General features: G+C 66.8%; 1 protein-coding gene across 6 annotated transcripts in view; it reads left to right on the top strand.

The window, feature by feature from the left end:
- Window positions 1–4,655, top strand: part of SMAD4 (SMAD family member 4) — a 35,741-nt gene extending 31,086 nt beyond the window's left edge. For all 6 annotated transcript variants that reach the window (XM_086867569.1, XM_086867566.1, XM_086867567.1 and 3 more), the window contains 2 exons: window positions 612–750; window positions 3,629–4,655. In XM_086867569.1, coding sequence (XP_086723695.1) covers window positions 612–750; window positions 3,629–3,840 — 351 coding nt within the window. In that variant the 3' untranslated portion in view covers window positions 3,841–4,655. The remainder of the gene's footprint in view (window positions 1–611; window positions 751–3,628) is intronic.
- Window positions 4,656–18,518: the final 13,863 nt, after the last annotated feature.

Genomic DNA, 18,518 nt, shown 5'->3' with positions numbered 1-18,518 from the left:
CCATGGGGCAGTGTGGCCATGGCTATGGGGCAGTGTGGCCATGGGGCAGTGTGGCCATGGGGCAGTGTGGCTCTGGGGCTATGGGGCAGTGTGGCCATGGGGCAGTGTGGCCATAGCTATGGGGCAGTGTGGCTCTGGGGCTATGGGGCAGTGTGGCCATGGGGCAGTGTGGCCATGGCTATGGGGCAGTGTGGCCATGGGGCAGTGTGGCTCTGGGGCAGTGTGGCTATGGGGCAGTGTGGCCAAGGGGCAGTGTGGCTCTGGGGCTATGGGGCAGTGTGGCCATGGGGCTATGGGGCAGTGTGGCTCTGGGGCAGTGTGGCCATGGCCATGGGGCAGTGTGGCCAAGGGGCAGTGTGGCCATGGCTATGGGGCAGTGTGGCCATGGGGCCATGGGGCAGTGTGGCCATGGGGCAGTGTGGCCATGGGACAGTGTGGCTCTGGGGCTATGGGGCAGTGTGGCCATGGGGCAGTGTGGCCATGGGGCAGTGTGGCTCTGGGGCCATGGGGCAGTGTGGCCATGGGGCAGTGTAGCTATGGGGCAGTGTGGCCATGGGGCAGTGGGGCAGCGGTGCCGTGGGTCTGAGCCCGTGTGTGTTTGCTCCTGGCAGGTGTTTGACCTGCGGCAGTGCCACCGGCAGATGCAGCAGCAGGCGGCCACCGCGCAGGCCGCCGCCGCAGCCCAGGCCGCCGCCGTGGCCGGCAACATCCCCGGGCCCGGCTCCGTCGGGGGCATCGCGCCGGCCATCAGTGAGTACAGCACGGCCTGCCTCCGCTGTGGGGCACGGCTCGGGGGGCACGGCTCGGGGGGTACGGCTCCATCCCTGCCCCACACAGCTCTGTGGGGCACGGCTCGGGGGGCACGGCTTGGGGGGTACGGCTCCATCCCTGCCCCACACTGTGCCTATGGGGCAGTGTCCATGGGTCACAGCTCCATCCCTGCCCGTAGCACAGATCCCCGAGCACAGAGCACAGATCCCAGATCCCAGAGCACAGATCCCAGATCCCCGAGCACAGAGCACAGATCCCAGAGCACAGGTCCCAGAGCAGAGCACAGGTCCCTGATCCCACATCTCATAGCACAGATCCCAGATCCCAGAGCACAGATCCCAGAGCACAGATCCCGGAGCACAGATCCCGGAGCATGGATCCCAGATCCCCGAGCACAGATCCCGGAGCACAGATCCCAGAGCACAGATCCCAGAGCACAGATCCCAGATCCCCGAGCACAGATTCCATAGCACAGATCCCGGAGCACGGATCCCGGCCGTCCGAGGCCAAGCCCAGTGCTGTGCTCTCTGCCTGCTCACAGCCCTGCCCGGCTCTGTGTGTGTGTGTGTAGGTGTTTGTGTGTGTCTGTGTGTCTGTGTGTGTGTGTGTGTGTGTGTGTGTGTGTGTGACACACCCTGTGTGTGTGTCTGTGTGTGTGTGTCTGTGTGTCTGTGTGTGCAGTGTGTGTGTGTGTGTGTGTGTGTGTAGGTGTTTGTGTGTGTGTGCAGTGTGTGTGTGTGTGTGTGTGTGTGTGCACTGTGTGTGTGTCTGTGTGTGTGTCTGTGTCTGTGTGTGTCTGTGTGTGTCTGTGTGTGTGTGTGTGTCTGTGTGTGTCTGTGTGTGTGTGTGTGTGTGTGTGTGTCTGTGTGTGTGTGTGTGTGTGTGTGTGTCTGTGTGTGTCTGTCTGTCAGTGTGTGTCTGTGTGTCTGTGTGTGTGTGTTTGTGTGTGTGTGTGTGTGTGTGTGACACACCCTGTGTGTGTGTGTGTGTGTGTCTGTCTGTCAGTGTGTGTCTGTGTGTGTGTGTGTGTAGGTGTTTGTCTGTGTGTGCAGTGCGTATGTGTTTGCTCCTCCACACACCGCAGAGCCGGCAGCACTGCCAAACGCAGCCCGTGCAGGGCCGCAACACCCGCTGCAGCTGCTGGGGGAGCCGGGGCAGCGCTTGTGCCCCTGCTCTCGTCACTGTCACTCGGGCTGCTGTTCCCTTACTTCCCAAACTCCGCGTTCCCGGCCTTGTTCCAGAGCCTTCCGAGCGCTGGCCCGGCTGTGGCTGCTGCGGGTGCCGCAGGGCTCCCCGTGCTGTGCCCTGGCCTCTCCCCAGCGCTCAGGGAACCGTGGCGGGCGTTCTGAGCAGTGCCGGTGGCTTTCTTGTGCCGGTGCTTCGAGGTGCCAGCTGTGTTTACCGTCCTGCTCCGTCAGCGGGAGCGGTGCTGTTTGCTAAGCCAGGCTGAGTTCTGGCTCCCGAGTCCTCAGCAGCGCCGTGACCGCCTGTCCCAAGCGTGATTCACACACCGCAGCTGGCTTGGGTCATCCCCTCGGCTTTCTGTGCGGCCAGACGGGATCTCGGGATATTGGCAAGGAATTGCTGGCTGGGAGGGTGGGCAGGCCCTGGCACAGGGTGCCCAGAGCAGCTGGGGCTGCCCCTGCATCCCTGCAGTGTCCAAGGCCAGGCTGGACAGGGCTTGGAACAGCCTGGGACACTGGAAGGTGGCCCTGCCATGGCAGGGGTGGCACTGGTGGCTCTGAGGTCCAGCCCAAAGCTTTCCCCGGCTCTGACCGTGCAGCTCAGGGGGGCAGAGCTGCAGCAGCTGAAGCTGCGCTGGGGCAGAGGAGCCGTGGCTGGGTGCTAGCGAGGGCCTGGCGGGCGGGAGAGTGCCCGGAGCAGAGTGGGGACAGTGGGGTCTGTGGGGCAGCACTGGGGGGTCAGTGGGGCAGCTTTCAGTGGGGCAGCACAGAAGCACCATGCCCCCTCTCCCAGCAGGTCTGTGGGGTCAGTGGGGCAGTGGAGCAGCTCTCAGTGGGGCAGCTCTCTACGGGGCAGCACAGAAGCACCATGCCCCCTCTCCTGGCAGGTCTGTGGGGTCCGTGGGTCTGTGGGGCAGCTCTGTGGATCTATGGGGCAGCACAGAGCCGCAGTGCCCCCTCTCCCGGCAGGTCAGTGGGGTCAGTGGGGCAGCTGTCTATGGGGCAGCACAGCATCACCCTGCCCCTCTCCCTGCAGGTCTGCGGGGTCAGTGGGGCAGTGGGGCAGCTGTCTATGGGGCAGCTGTCTATGGGGCAGCTGTCTATGGGGCAGCACAGCATCACCCTGCCCCTCTCCCGGCAGGTCTGCGGGGTCAGTGGGGCAGTGGGGCAGCTGTCTATGGGGCAGCTGTCTATGGGACAGCTGTCTATGGGGCAGCACAGCATCACCCTGCCCCTCTCCCGGCAGGCCTGTGGGGGCAGTGGGGCAGCTCTCTATGGGGCAGCTCTCTATGGGGCAGCTGTCTATGGGGCAGCTGTCTATGGGGCAGCTCTCTATGGGGCAGCTGTCTATGGGGCATCTGTCTATGGGGCAGCTCTCTATGGGGCAGCTGTCTATGGGGCAGCTGTCTATGGGGCAGCTGTCTATGGGGCAGCTCTCTATGGGGCAGCTGTCTATGGGGCAGCACAGCATCACCCTGCCCCTCTCCCGGCAGGTCTGCGGGGTCAGTGGGGCAGTGGGGCAGCTGTCTATGGGGCAGCTCTCTATGGGGCAGCTGTCTATGGGGCAGCTCTCTATGGGGCAGCTCTCTATGGGGCAGCTGTCTGTGGGGCAGCTGTCTATGGGGCAGCTGTCTACGGGGCAGCACAGCATCACCCTGCCCCTCTCCCGGCAGGTCTGTCGGCCGCGGCCGGCATCGGCGTGGACGACCTGCGCCGGCTGTGCATCCTGCGGATGAGCTTCGTGAAGGGCTGGGGGCCCGACTACCCCCGGCAGAGCATCAAGGAGACGCCGTGCTGGATCGAGATCCACCTGCACCGCGCGCTGCAGCTGCTGGACGAGGTGCTGCACACCATGCCCATCGCCGACCCGCAGCCCCTGGACTGACCCCGCCGCCGTCCCGGGGAGGCTGCCGCGTAAAACACCCTTCTGTTCATAACCTACAGATATATTTTACTTCCCTTCTGCTTAACCTTCTGAAAACAGGTTTTAAAAATGTGTTTGCCGCCTTGCTGTCAGCAGGAAGAGTGGGGACGCGCGGGGTTGGGGTCGTTGGGGCTGTTCCCAGGACGCGGTAGCCGTGACACGGGGCCTGGGGCGGAGGGTGAAGGCTTCACAGAGACTCGGGGGTTGTTCCCTTGGGAACTGCCCTTCCCCGCCTCGGCACCTCGCTGACCAGCCTCACGGGAGCCTTTTGTATGCAGAATATATATTATATATATATTTATATCTGAAAATCCCTCCTAGTAGTTAAAAACATTTACCTTGTAGCGACTTTCAAATTCCAGCTGATTTGTGATATTCTGTTTAGGGAACAGTAGTTAACAGGAGAATCCTTTATTTTGTTGATGATCACCTTATGATTTTTCCAGGTTAAAGCCTAGCAGCTGCCAAAAAGCGAGGGGATGACACGCATTCGTTGTTGGCATTGGTCACAAACTTCGTTAGTTGTTAAAGCAAAAAAAAAAAAACAAAAAAAAAAGACATAGTAGATTTTTTTATTTCCATAACCACCTGAGTTTTACAACACTAAAGGAAGCGGATGCTTCCAGTGCCGGCACTCGCTTTAAGGCGAAACACCCAGCAGGGCAGCGTTGAGATCTCATCGTGAGTGCCTGATGGCAGGAACGCCTTTTCATAATTACTACTGACTTTTATGATTTTACTCAAAAAAAAAGAAAAAAAACCCCTTTTAGCATGTGCTGCGGTTGGATTTGCATGACTCTTTTTACTGGCGTGTATCACGGGAAGTACGCGCGGTAGCCCACGGGTGTTGAGGGCCGGGATTTTGTATCTGTTCACCGTTTCCACTCAGGGCAAGATGGCAAACCTGTTTTTATTCCTCCTGGTTGTTTCAGCCCTCTGCCATGGGTGAGCGCAGCAGGGGCAGTGGCTCCGGGACACGTCTGCGCCGTCTCTAGCTCCAGTGACAATAAAAGGCTGGAAACCCCCTTTGTAAACATTCAGCTTGTGAGACCTCGATCCGAGCCACGCGCTCCTTCCCGCAGCCCGGGCAGCGGCAGCGGCCGGGGGAGAACCAGGGGCCGGGGGAGAACCAGGGGCCGGGGGAGAACCAGGGGCCGGGGGAGAACCAGGGGCCGGGGGAGAACCTGCAGCTGGGGGAGAACCATCGGCTGGGGGAGAACCAGGGGCTGGGGGAGAACCAGGGGCCGGGGGAGAGCCAGGGGCCAGGGGAGAACCAGGGGCCGGGGGAGAGCCAGGGGCCAGGGGAGAACCAGGGGCCGGGGGAGAACCAGGGGCCAGGGGAGAACCAGGGGCCGGGGGAGAGTCATCGGCTGGGGGAGAGTAAGCAGCGGGGCGGGATCAGCGGGGCAGGATCAGCGGGGCAGGATCAGCGGGGCAGGATCAGCAGCTGGGGCAGGATCAGCGGGGCAGGATCAGCAGCTGGGGCAGGATCAGCGGGGCAGGATCAGCCAGCCATGGGAGGGGTTCCTGATGGGTCAAACCTGCTTCGCTTCCTGTGGCTGCTCCTTGGTGAAAGCCTGGCCTGGTCACTTCTGTGCTGTCACCCCTGTCTGTCCTGTCACCCCTGTCTGTGCTGTCACCCCTGTCTGTGCTGTCACCCCTGTCCGTCTGTCCGGGGATGAGGAGGGAGCCGGGCCGGCGCAGGGCAGGGCTCGGCAGCCCGGAGACCCCGCAGGGATCCCCCGGAGCCCCGGGAGCGTCAGGATCCGGCGGGACCCGGCGGGATCCGGTGGGATCCGGTGGGATCCGATGGGACCCGGTGGGACCCGGCAGGACCCGGTGGGACCCGGTGGGACCCGGTGGGACCCGGTGGGACCTGGCGGGATCCGGTGGGACCCGGTGGGATCCGGTGGGACCCGGTGGGACCCGGTGGGACCCGGCAGGACCCGGCAGGACCCGGTGGGACCCGGCGGGACCCGGTGGGATCCGGTGCGGCAGTGCTGAGGTGCTGCTGTTCCCGCAGGCTGGAATTCCCGCCCGGGGAGGCGGCGGGCCGGCTCCCGAGGCAGAAATGGGCCCGTTCTCCCGTTTTCAGTCATTTCGGTGTTCTCCCGCAGGCCGGCTCCTAACGAGACCGCCCTGTTCCCCCTGGGGAGGGGCGGCCTGCGCTCTGCTCCCGGGTTTTGGCTGTTCGGCTTTGCCCAGCAGGGACCCCGCACCCCTCCTGGCCTTTTGGGGCTTTGGTTGTGCCGAAATGGGAGCGGCTGGCTCAGCCTGCTGCTCCTGCCTGCCTTTCAGTCGCCAAGGAGAGATCCCGGGCAGGTGCTCGGCAGCTCTCCACCTGCGGCGCAGGACACGGACAGCCCGAAATGTTCGGAACAGAACAATTCCTGGTGATTTTATTGCAGGAAATCACTGCAGGCACAGCAGGAGGAGGCAGAGGCAGTAAAAGCTGAAAGGCATTCATCGCCGAGCAGCTCCCCGAGGAGCAGCTGTGGAACGAGACAATCTTAGTTTTTAATGCGCTGTTAAATCAGCTTCTGTGCTTTCATGAGAAGGGATAAAAGGCAGCGCACAGAGGGCTGGGACGCGCTGGGCAGCAGGGACAGCAGCAGGGACAGCAGGGACAGCAGGACAGCAGGGACAGCAGGGACAGCGGCAGGGACAGCAGGGACAGCGGCAGGGACACTCGGCAGCAGCAGGGACAGCAGGGACAGCAGGGACAGCAGCAGGGACAGCAGCAGGGACAGCAGCAGGGACAGCAGGGACAGCAGCAGGGACAGCAGGGACAGCAGCAGGGACAGCAGCAGGGACAGCAGCAGGGACAGCAGCAGGGACAGCAGGGACAGCAGCAGGGACAGCAGCAGGGACAGCAGCAGGGACAGCAGCAGGGACAGCAGCAGGGACAGCAGCAGCAGGAGCAGGCTCTGAGATGTGAGAGGCCGGCGGTTGTGTCAGAGCCGGGAGGGAGCCGCAGCTCCCTGGCAGCCGTGCTGTCCCGCTCTGCGCCGCAGCCAGGGCTCTCGGGCCGCTGGAATTGTCCCCTGAGCTTGGAGCTGCTCGGGTAACCCCGCCAGGAGATAACCAACCCTGCCAGGAGATAACCAACCCTACCAGGAGATAACCAACCCTGCCAGGAGATAACCAACCCCGCCAGGAGTGAGTTAACCCTCCAGGAGATAACCAACCCCGCCAGGAGATAACCAACCCCGCCAGGAGATAACCAACCCTGCCAGGAGATAACCAACCCTGCCAGGAGATAACCAACCCCGCCAGGAGATAACCAACCCTGCCAGGAGATAACCAACCCTGCCAGGAGTGAGTGAGTTAACCCCGCCAGGAGTGAGTTAACCCCACCAGGAGTCAGTTAACCCCGCCAGGAGTGAGTTAACCCGCCAGGAGTGAGTGAGTTAACCCTGCTAGGAGTGAGTTAACCCGCCAGGAGTTAACCCGCCAGGAGTGAGTTAACCCTGCCAGGAGTGAGTTAACCCTGCCAGGAGTGAGTTAACCCGCCAGGAGTGAATGAGTTAATCCCGCCTGGAGTGAGTTAACCCCACCAGGAGTGAGTTAATCCCGCCAGGAGTGAGTTAACCCGCCAGGAGTGAGTTAATCCCACCAGGAGTGGGTGAGTTAACCCCGCCAGGAGTGAGTTAACCCCGCCAGGAGTGAGTTAACCCACCAAGCTCTCACCCTGCTGCCCACCCTGCTGCTCCCCTCTCCCCTCTCATGCGAGCCCCACTGTGGCCCTGCTGTCACCCTGAGGTCTCCCCTCTGTCATCCCTGCGTCACCCCTCTGTCATCCCTGCTGTCACCCCTCTGTATCCCCACTGTCACCCCTCTGTATCCCCACTGTCACCCCTCTGTATCCCCACTGTCACCCCTCTGTATCCCCACTGTCACCCCTCTGTCATCCCTGCTGTCACCCCTCTGTCATCCCTGCTGTCACCCCTCTGTATCCCCACTGTCACCCCTCTGTATCCCCACTGTCACCCCTCTGTCAGCCCTGGCTCCCCGCTGTCCCCCCGCTGTCCCCCCGTGTTCCGGGGCTCCCTGCGCTGCCCGGCCGGACGCTGCCCGCAGGTTTCGGGAGTGTTCGATGGCTCCATCCCCGCAGGGTTGGTGTGCGGGGGGACATCGGCATCGCCCCAGCGCGGGGGGATCCTGCCGGCTGCTCCCCGCCCTGGGGGCTCCGGGTTCTGCTCCGGGTTCTGCTCCGGGTTCTGCTCCCTGCCCTGGGGGATCCGGGTTCTGCTCCGGGTTCTGCTCCGGGTTCTGCTCCGGGTTCTGCTCCGGGTTCTGCTCCCCGCCCTGCAGGATCCAGGTTCTGGTGCAGGTTCTGCTGCCCGGCCCGGGGCTCATCCAGACGGGGTTCTTGGGTTAAACTGGGGGCGCGTTTGTTCAGCGCTGGGACAGACCGGGAGCTCCGAGCGCAGGCAGCTGGGGATGTGTGGGGCAGTGTGGGGTGTGTGGGCTGTGTGGGGCTGTGTGGGGCAGTGTAGGGCAGTGTGGGGGTGTGTGGGGTGTGTGGGGTGTGTGGGGTGTGTGGGGTGTGTGGGGTGTGTGGGGTGTGTGGGGTGTGTGGGGTGTGTGGGGCAGTGTGGGGCTGTGTGGGGCAGTGTGGGGCAGTGTGGGGCAGTGTGGGGTGTGTGGGGCAGTGTGGGGCAGTGTGGGGCAGTGTGGGGTGTGTGGGGCAGTGTGGGGCAGTGTGGGGTGTGTGGGGCAGTGTGGGCAGTGTGGGGCAGTGTGGGGCAGTGTGGGGCAGTGTGGGGTGTGTGGGGCAGTGTGGGCAGTGTGGGGCAGTGTGGGCAGTGTGGGGTGTGTGGGGTGTGTGGGGTGTGTGGGGTAGTGTGGGCAGTGTGGGGCAGTGTGGGCAGTGTGGGGTGTGTGGGGTGTGTGGGGTGTGTGGGGTGTGTGGGGTGTGTGGGGTGTGTGGGGCAGTGTGGGGATGTGTGGGGCAGTGTGGGGTGTGTGGGGTGTGTGGGGTGTGTGGGGTGTGTGGGGTGTGTGGGGTGTGTGGGGCAGTGTGGGGATGTGTGGGGCAGTGTGGGGTGTGTGGGGCAGTGTGGGGTGTGTGGGGTGTGTGGGACAGTGTGGGGTGTGTGGGGCAGTGTGGGCAGTGTGGGGCAGTGTGGGGCAGTGTGGGGTGTGTGGGGTGTGTGAGGTGTGTGGGGCAGTGTGGGGATGTCTGGGGCAGTGTAGGGCAGTGTGGGGTGTGTGGGGCAGTGTGGGGTGTGTGGGGTGTGTGGGGCAGTGTGGGGTGTGTGGGGCGGTGTGGGGTGTGTGGGGCAGTGTGGGGTGTGTGGGGTGTGTGGGGTGTGTGGGGCAGTGTGGGGTGTGTGGGGCAGTGTGGGGCGGTGTGGGGCAGTGTGGGGTGTGTGGGGCAGTGTGGGCAGTGTGGGGATGTGTGGGCAGTGTGGGGTGTGTGGGGTGTGTGAGGTGTGTGGGGCAGTGTGGGGATGTGTGGGGCAGTGTGGGGATGTGTGGGGCAGTGTAGGGCAGTGTGGGGTGTGTGGGGCAGTGTGGGGTGTGTGGGGTGTGTGGGGTGTGTGGGGCAGTGTGGGGCAGTGTGGGGTGTGTGGGGCTGTGTGGGGCGGTGTGGGGCAGTGTGGGGTGTGTGGGGCTGTGTGGGGCGGTGTGGGGCAGTGTGGGGATGTGTGGGGCAGTGTGGGGATGTGTGGGGCAGTGTGGGGATGTGTGGGGCAGTGTAGGGCAGTGTGGGGCTGTGTGGGGCAGTGTAGGGCAGTGTGGGGCAGTGTGGGGCAGTGTGGGGCAGTGTGGGGTGTGTGGGGTGTGTGGGGCTATGTGGGGATGTGTGGGGCAGTGTGGGGATGTGTGGGGCAGTGTGGGGATGTGTGGGGTGTATGGGGCAGTGTGGGGCAGTGTAGGGCAGTGTGGGGGTGTGTGGGGTGTGTGGGGTGTGTGGGGTGTGTGGGGTGTGTGGGGTGTGTGGGGTGTGTGGGGTGTGTGGGGCAGTGTGGGGCTGTGTGGGGCAGTGTGGGGCAGTGTGGGGCAGTGTGGGGTGTGTGGGGCAGTGTGGGGCAGTGTGGGGCAGTGTGGGGTGTGTGGGGCAGTGTGGGGCAGTGTGGGGTGTGTGGGGCAGTGTGGGCAGTGTGGGGCAGTGTGGGGCAGTGTGGGGCAGTGTGGGGTGTGTGGGGCAGTGTGGGCAGTGTGGGGCAGTGTGGGCAGTGTGGGGTGTGTGGGGTGTGTGGGGTGTGTGGGGTAGTGTGGGCAGTGTGGGGCAGTGTGGGCAGTGTGGGGTGTGTGGGGTGTGTGGGGTGTGTGGGGTGTGTGGGGTGTGTGGGGTGTGTGGGGCAGTGTGGGGATGTGTGGGGCAGTGTGGGGTGTGTGGGGTGTGTGGGGTGTGTGGGGTGTGTGGGGTGTGTGGGGTGTGTGGGGCAGTGTGGGGATGTGTGGGGCAGTGTGGGGTGTGTGGGGCAGTGTGGGGTGTGTGGGGTGTGTGGGACAGTGTGGGGTGTGTGGGGCAGTGTAGGGCAGTGTGGGGCAGTGTGGGGTGTGTGGGGTGTGTGAGGTGTGTGGGGCAGTGTGGGGATGTCTGGGGCAGTGTAGGGCAGTGTGGGGTGTGTGGGGCAGTGTGGGGTGTGTGGGGTGTGTGGGGCAGTGTGGGGTGTGTGGGGCGGTGTGGGGTGTGTGGGGCAGTGTGGGGTGTGTGGGGTGTGTGGGGTGTGTGGGGCAGTGTGGGGTGTGTGGGGCAGTGTGGGGCGGTGTGGGGCAGTGTGGGGTGTGTGGGGCAGTGTGGGCAGTGTGGGGATGTGTGGGCAGTGTGGGGTGTGTGGGGTGTGTGAGGTGTGTGGGGCAGTGTGGGGATGTGTGGGGCAGTGTGGGGATGTGTGGGGCAGTGTAGGGCAGTGTGGGGTGTGTGGGGCAGTGTGGGGTGTGTGGGGTGTGTGGGGTGTGTGGGGCAGTGTGGGGCAGTGTGGGGTGTGTGGGGCTGTGTGGGGCGGTGTGGGGCAGTGTGGGGTGTGTGGGGCTGTGTGGGGCGGTGTGGGGCAGTGTGGGGATGTGTGGGGCAGTGTGGGGATGTGTGGGGCAGTGTGGGGATGTGTGGGGCAGTGTAGGGCAGTGTGGGGCTGTGTGGGGCAGTGTAGGGCAGTGTGGGGCAGTGTGGGGCAGTGTGGGGCAGTGTGGGGTGTGTGGGGTGTGTGGGGCTATGTGGGGATGTGTGGGGCAGTGTGGGGATGTGTGGGGCAGTGTGGGGATGTGTGGGGCAGTGTAGGGCAGTGTGGGGCTGTGTGGGGCAGTGTAGGGCAGTGTGGGGCAGTGTAGGGCAGTGTGGGGCAGTGTGGGGTGTGTGGGGTGTGTGGGGCTATGTGGGGATGTGTGGGGCAGTGTGGGGATGTGTGGGGCAGTGTGGGGATGTGTGGGGCAGTGTAGGGCAGTGTGGGGCTATGTGGGGATGTGTGGGGCAGTGTGGGGATGTGTGGGGCAGTGTGGGGTGTGTGGGGCAGTGTGGGGCTATGTGGGGTGTGTGGGCAGTGTAGGGCAGTGTGGGGCAGTATGGGCTGTGTGGGGCAGTGTGGGGCGGTGTGGGGTGTGTGGGGCTGACCCCCCACGAGGGCTCCGGGTGGGGAAGCTGCTCCCGGGCTCCCGGGGCCCGTCCCCGAGGCGGAGGACGGGCCCCGCTCTCCCCGGGCCCCAAAGCCGCCGGGAGCTCTCTGTGTCCCGGGCGGGCGCCCCGCTCCTTCCCCCGGAGCGCCGCGCACCCGCAGGATCCCAGCCCGTCCCTGGGCAGCGGGCACCGACACCCCGGGACAGCGCCGTCCCCGCCGGGGCACACAGACAGACAGCTGTCACCTGGCCCGGGTGCCCCGGCAGGGAGCCCGGCTCGCCCCACGCCTGTCCTGCTGGCCACGGCTCGGGCAGGGCCGCGCTGCTGTCCCCGAGCTCCGGGACAGCGCCCGGGGGCTCCCGCTGCCGCAGCCCTGAGCAGGGCTCTCCCGATCCCGATCGTGATCCTGGTCCTGATCCTGATCCTGATCCTGATCCTGATCCCGATCCCGATCCTGCTCCTGAATCCTGGTCCTAATCCTGGTACTGATCCCGGTCCTGGTACTGATCCCGATCCCGGTCCTGATCCTGATCCTGATCCTGGTACTGATCCTGATCCCGATCCTGGTCCTGATCCTCAGCCTGATCCTGGTACTGATCCCGGTCCTGATCCCGGTCCTGATCCCGGTCCTGATCCTCATCCTCATCCTCATCCTCATCCTCATCCTCATCCTCATCCTCATCCTTGTCCCGATACCAGTCCCGATCCCGATCCTAATCCTGATCCTGATCCCGATCCCAACCCCGATCCCGATCCTGGTCCTGATCCTGAGCCTGATCCTGGTACTGATCCCAGTCCTGCTCCTGGTCCTGATCATCATCCTCATCCTTATCCCGATCCCGGTCCCGATCCCGATCCCAATCCCGATCCCGGTCCCGGTCCCGGTCCCTGCCGGGGCAGCCGCTCTGCACCCGGGGTCTCCGAGAGTCTCAGACCGGGCCTGAGGAGCCTCTGCTGCCTCCCTGCTCCAGCCCCCACCGCGGCACCTGATCTGTGGGGCCACCGGGGTTCCTGTGGGGCCACTCGGGGCTCTCTGGGGCCACTCGGGGCTCTCCGGGGCCACCCGGGTCCCTGTGGGGCCACCCGGGTCCCTGTGGGGCCACTCAGGGCTCTGTGGGGCCACTCGGGGCTCTCCGGGGCCACCCGGGTCCCTGTGGGGCCACCCGGGTCCCTGTGGGGCCACTCAGGGCTCTGTGGGGTCACCCGGGTCCCTGTGGGGCCACCCGGGTCCCTGTGGGGCCACTCAGGGCTCTGTGGGGCCACCCGGGTCCCTGTGGGGCCACCCGGGTCCCTGTGGGGCCACTCAGGGCTCTGTGGGGTCACCCGGGTCCCTGTGGGGCCACCCGGGTCCCTGTGGGGCCACTCAGGGCTCTGTGGGGCCACCCGGGTCCCTGTGGGGCCACCCGGGTCCCTCTGGGGCCACCCGGGGCTCTGTGGGGCCACTCGGGACAGAGGAGATGGGGACAGGAGAGGGGGAAGGGACCCGGGATGGGGCAGAGGAACCCCGGAGAGCTCAGCTGGCCCGTGCCCCACAACTGCACCCCCTGTGCCCCACAACTGCACCCCCGTACCCCACAGCCGCACCCCCTGTGCCCCACAGCCGCACCCCCTGTGCCCCACAGCTGCACCCCCTGTGCCCCACAGCCGCACCCCTGAGTGCCCCACAGCCGCACCCCTGTGCCCCACAGCCGCACCCCCTGTGCCCCACGGCCATAACAAATCACCCCGTGCTGAGGGGCACCCCAAAATCCGCCGCAGCGAGCACCAGCACCCGCTCCAGTGAACTTCTCCACCTTGTGGGTCAGCTTTGGTAGCGCCCCAAGGCTGTGATTCCGCTGGGCTGTGCAGCACCCGCACCCCGAAACTCGCCCGGGCGTTTTCCGGGCGTTTTCCGGGCGTTTTCCGGGCGTTTTCCGGGCGTTTTCCGGGCGTTTTCCGGGCTGCAAAGGCGGGGAGGGTTTCTCTGCTCCGGCCCCGCGCTGAGCGGGGCTGCCAGCGGCCCCTCCGCTGCTCCCCGTCACCGCCGGCCTGCGGGTGACACACACCGCAGGAAACCTCCCCGGGACTCCCTGACTCCGGGTTGATTAAAGAAGGTGAAGATTCACTCCCGGCTTCCTGCGTTCATTCCGGGGGGTTCTGCCGGTTCCGGGCCAGCTCCGGGCCGGGGCTGCAGCTCCGGGGCTCCGAGCCCGGGGCAGCGGGGAGCCCGGGGCAGCGGGGGCCGGGAGGGGAACTGGGGGTGCTGTGGGGAGTGTGTGAGGAGTTTCTGTGGGTTTCGGGGTGCTGTGAGGAGTTTCTGGGGGTTTCGGGGTGCTGTGAGGAGTTTCTGTGGGTTTCGGGGTGCTGTGAGGAGTTTCTGGGGGTTTCGGGGTGCTGTGAGGAGTTTCTGTGGGTTTCGGGGTGCTGTGAGTGCCGGGAGGGGAATTGGGGGTGCCGTGAGGAGTGTCGGGGAAATTGAGGGTGCAGTGAGTGTCGGGGGAATTGGGGGTGCTGTGAGTGCCGGGAGGGGAACTGGGGGTGCTGTGGGGAGTGTGTGAGGAGTTTCTGTGGGTTTCGGGGTGCTGTGAGTGCCCGCTGGGTGTCGGGGCTGGGACAGGACGGGGACAGCCGTGGGGACACCCGCGGCTCCCGGGGGAGCGGTGACACTCCCGGACATTGCCCCCGAGCCCCCCAGCCCCCCGCCTCTCCCCACGGGCGCCCCTCGGGCCCCGAGCTCTCCTTCCAGAACCTTCCTGGCTGGCTGCTGCCCGCAGCTGTGCTCAGCGCTGTCCGTCCGTCCGTCCGTCCGTCCGTCCTTCCCCCGGCTGCGGCACCACCCACAGCACCGAGCCGAACCGGGCCCGGTACCGCGCCCTCCTCGTCCTGCGGGGCAGCGCCGGCTTCCCGGTTTCATCGCGGTTTTCCCTCTTCCCGCGGCCGACAAACGCCGCGGAGAGCCCAGCGAGGAGGGCGGCGGGCACCGCGAGGGGAGAGCTGGGCCCGGGGCTGGGCTGGGCTGGGCTCGGGGTTAGGCTGGGCCCGGGGCTGGGCTGGGCTGGGCTCGGGGTTAGGCTGGGCTGGGCTCGGGGCTGGGCTCGGGGTTAGGCTGGGCTCGGGGCTGGGCTGGGCTGAGCTCGGGGTTAGGCTGGGCTCGGGGCTGGGCTGAGCTCGGGGCTGGGCCCGGGGCTGGGCTCGGGGCTGGGCTCGGGGCTGGGCTCGGGGTTAGGCTGAGCTCGGGACTGAGCTCGGGGTTAGGCTGAGCTCGGGACTGGGCTGAGCTCGGGGCTGGGCTGGGCTCGGGACTGAACTCGGGACAGGGCTCGGGGTTAGGCTGAGCTCGGGGTTAGGCTGAGCTCGGGGCTGAGCTCGGGGTTAGGCTGAGCCCGGCACAGCCAGGCCCGGTTTCCAGCCGGGGAACATCCCGAGCCCGGGGACACGGCCAGACCGAGCCCTGGCCGGGGCCAGCGGGCACAGTGCCACCTGTCACACCTGTCACACACCTGTCACCCCTGGGGCTGTGACATCCCTGTCACCCGTGGGGGGCTGTGACATCCCTGTCACCCCTGGGGCTGTGACATCCCTGTCACCCGTGGGGCTGGGACATCCCTGTCACCCCTGAGCGCTGTGACATCCCTGTCACCCCTGGGGCTGTGACATCCCTGTCACCCGTGGGGGGCTGTGACATCCCTGTCACCCGTGGGGCTGTGACATCCCTGTCACCCCTGGGGCTGGGACATCCCTGTCACCCCTGAGCGCTGTGACATCCCTGTCACCCCTGAGCGCTGTGACATCCCTGTCACCCGTGGGGCTGTGACATCCCTGTCACCCCTGAGGGGCTGTGACATCCCTGTCACCCCTGGGGCTGTGACATCCCTGTCACCCCTGAGGGGCTGTGACATCCCTGTCACCCGTGGGGGGCTGTGACATCCCTGTCACCCCTGGGGCTGTGACATCCCTGTCACCCCTGGGGCTGTGACATCCCTGTCACCCCTGAGGGGCTGTGACATCCCTGTCACCCGTGGGGCTGTGACATCCCTGTCACCCCCATGGGGCTGTGACATCCCTGTCACCCCTCAGCGCTGTGACATCCCTGTCACCCGTGGGGCTGTGACATCCCTGTCACCCGTGGGGCTGTGACATCCCTGTCACCCCTCAGCGCTGTGACATCCCTGTCACCCTGCCAGCGCCCTGCCCAGGGTTCCGTTCCCGTTCCCGCGGGTGGCCCAAGGGACAGGGGGTGGCTGTCCCGGTGCCCGTGTCCCGGCGGGGTTTGGGGTGGCTGTCCCCGGCTGTCCCGGGCGCTCCATCTGTCACCCCGGCAGCAGCGGTGGCTCTGGGGACCAGCGGGGCCTGTCCCCCCAGGGCCACCGCGGTGGCAGCGGGGTCAGGAGCAGCCGGCGGTGGCCAGGGCCCGTCCCGGTGCGCTCCGGACGGGGTGGGAACAGCCGGGACACGCCGGGGCGGCTCTGGGGACGCGGGGGTCCGGAGGGAGTCACCGCTGGGCCACGGTCAGCGCAGCCCTGGGGACATCCAGCGGCACGGCACGGCCCGGCCCAGCCCAGCTCAGAGCTCAGCCCGGCCCAGCCCGGCCCAGCCCAGCCCAGCCCAGCCCAGAGCTCAGCTCAGAGCTCAGCTCAGAGCCCAGCCCAGCCCAGCCCGGCCCAGCCCAGCACAGAGCTCAGCTCAGAGCCCAGCCCAGCCCAGCCCAGCCCGGCCCAGCCCGGCCCAGCCCAGCACAGAGCTCAGCCCGGCCCAGCCCAGCCCAGCCCAGCCCAGAGCTCAGCTCAGAGCCCAGCCCGGCCCAGCCCGGCCCAGCCCAGAGCTCAGCTCAGAGCCCAGCCCAGCCCAGCCCGGCCCAGAGCTCAGCTCAGAGCCCAGCACAGAGCTCAGCTCAGAGCCCTGCCCAGCCCAGCCCGGCCCGGCCCAGCCCAGCTCAGAGCTCAGCCCAGCCCAGCCCGGCCCAGCCCGGCCCAGCCCAGCACAGAGCTCAGCTCAGAGCCCAGCCCAGAGCTCAGCTCAGAGCCCAGCCCAGAGCTCAGCTCAGAGCCCAGCCCAGCCCAGCCCAGCCCAGCCCAGCCCAGCCCAGAGCTCAGGTCAGAGCTCAGCCCAGCCCAGCCCAGCCCAGCCCAGCTCAGCTCAGAACCCAGCCCAGCCCGGTCCGGCCCGGCCCGGCGGTGCCCGGGCAGCTCCCGAGCCGCAGCCCCGGCTGTCCCCGCCGCTGCTCGGGATGAGTGCGCCGATCCTCACCCGAGCAGCGCCAGCCACCGCCGGCCCAGCCCAGCCCAGCCCAGCCCAGCCCAGCCCAGCCCAGCACAGCCCAGCACAGCCCAGCTCAGCCCGGCTCAGCTTTGGGCCGCCAGAACCGGATCCGAGCTTTGGGCCGCCAGAACCGGATCCGAGCTTTGGGCCGCCAGAACCGGATCCGAGCTTTGTGCGGTGCCCGCTCTGCCCCTGGCGGGAGGGACCGGACGGGACCCCGAGCCCGGCCGGCGGCACCGCCCGGTACCGGTACCGGGAGGGGAGCGGGGGCTGCCCGGTACCGGTACCGGGAGGGGGAGGGGAGCGGGGGCTGCCCGGTACCGGTACCGGTACCGGGAGGGGAGCGGGAGCTGCCCGGTACCGGTACCGGTACCGGGAGGGGAGCGGGGGCTGCCCGGTACCGGTACCGGGAGGGGAGCGGGAGCTGCCCGGTACCGGTACCGGGAGCGGGAGGGGAGCGGGGGCCGCCCGGTACCGGTACCGGGAGGGGGAGGGGAGCGGGGGCTGCCCGGTACCGGTACCGGGAGGAGGAGGGGAGCGGGAGCTGCCCGGTACCGGTACCGGTACCGGGAGGGGAGCGGGGGCTGCCCGGTACCGGTACCGGTACCGGGAGGGGAGCGGGAGCTGCCCGGTACCGGTACCGGTACCGGGAGGGGAGCGGGGGCTGCCCGGTACCGGTACCGGGAGCGGGAGGGGAGCGGGGGCTGCCCGGTACCGGTACCGGGAGGGGAGCGGGGGCTGCCCGGTACCGGTACCGGGAGGGGGAGGGGAGCGGGGGCTGCCCGGTACCGGTACCGGGAGCGGGGTCTGGGCCAGCCCCAGCTCGCCACCGCGCCCGGCCCCGGCCGATGGCCCGCGGGGAGCGGGAGCAGCCCCGGCCCCGAGGGTGGCCAGAGGTCAGCTGGATGGCCCTGTGGGCCAGTGCCGGACCCTGTGGGCCAGTGCCGGACCCTCTGGGCCAGTGCCGGACCCCTCGGGACCCTCTGGGCCAGTGCCGGACCCTCTGGGCCAGTGCGGGACCCTGTGGGCCAGTGCCGGACCCTGTGGGCCAGTGCCGGACCCTCTGGGCCAGTGCCGGACCCTGTGGGCCAGTGCCGGACCCTGTGGGCCAGTGCCGGACCCTTTGGGCCAGTGCGGGACCCTTTGGGCCGGTGCCGGACCCCTCGGGACCCTGTGGGCGAGCGCTCCCCGGGCCGGGGTTGCCATTCCGGCTCGCGGCAGCCGCGGCCCCGAGCGGGAACAGCGACCCCGGGAGCCCCAGATCCCAGCGCAGACCGCACTGGAGACCCCGACCCAAATCCCCCATTGGAGACCCCGACCCAAACCCTGATCAGAGACCCCGACCCAAACCTGGATCAGAGACCCCGACCCCTGACCAGAGACCCCAACCTAAATCCCTGATCAGAGACCCCAACCCAAATCCCTCAAGGGAGACCCCAACCCGAACCCTGACCAGAGACCCCAACCCAGATCAGAGACCCCAACCCAGATCAGAGACCCCAACCCAGATCAGAGACCCCAACCCCTGACCAGAGACCCCAACCCGAAATCTCTCATTGGAGACCCCAACCCCTGACCAGAGACCCCAACCCAAATTCTGACCAGAGACCCCAACCCAAATCAGAGACCCCAACCCAAACCCTGACCAGAGACCCCAACCCCAGATCAGAGACCCAAACCCCTGACCAGAGACCCCAACCCAAACCTGGATCAGAGACCCCAACCCAAATCAGAGACCCCAAACCCTGACCGAGACCCCAACCCCAGATCAGAGACCCCAACCCCTGACCAGAGACCCCAACCCAAATTCTGACCAGAGACCCCAACCCAAATC

The sequence above is a fragment of the Cyanistes caeruleus genome, chromosome Z (assembly GCF_971803275.1).
Source record: "Cyanistes caeruleus chromosome Z, bCyaCae1.hap1.1, whole genome shotgun sequence".
NCBI lineage: Eukaryota > Metazoa > Chordata > Aves > Passeriformes > Paridae > Cyanistes > Cyanistes caeruleus.
The sequence above is the reverse complement of the archived record's forward strand: the minus strand, read 5'-3'. Positions and strand labels throughout refer to the sequence as shown.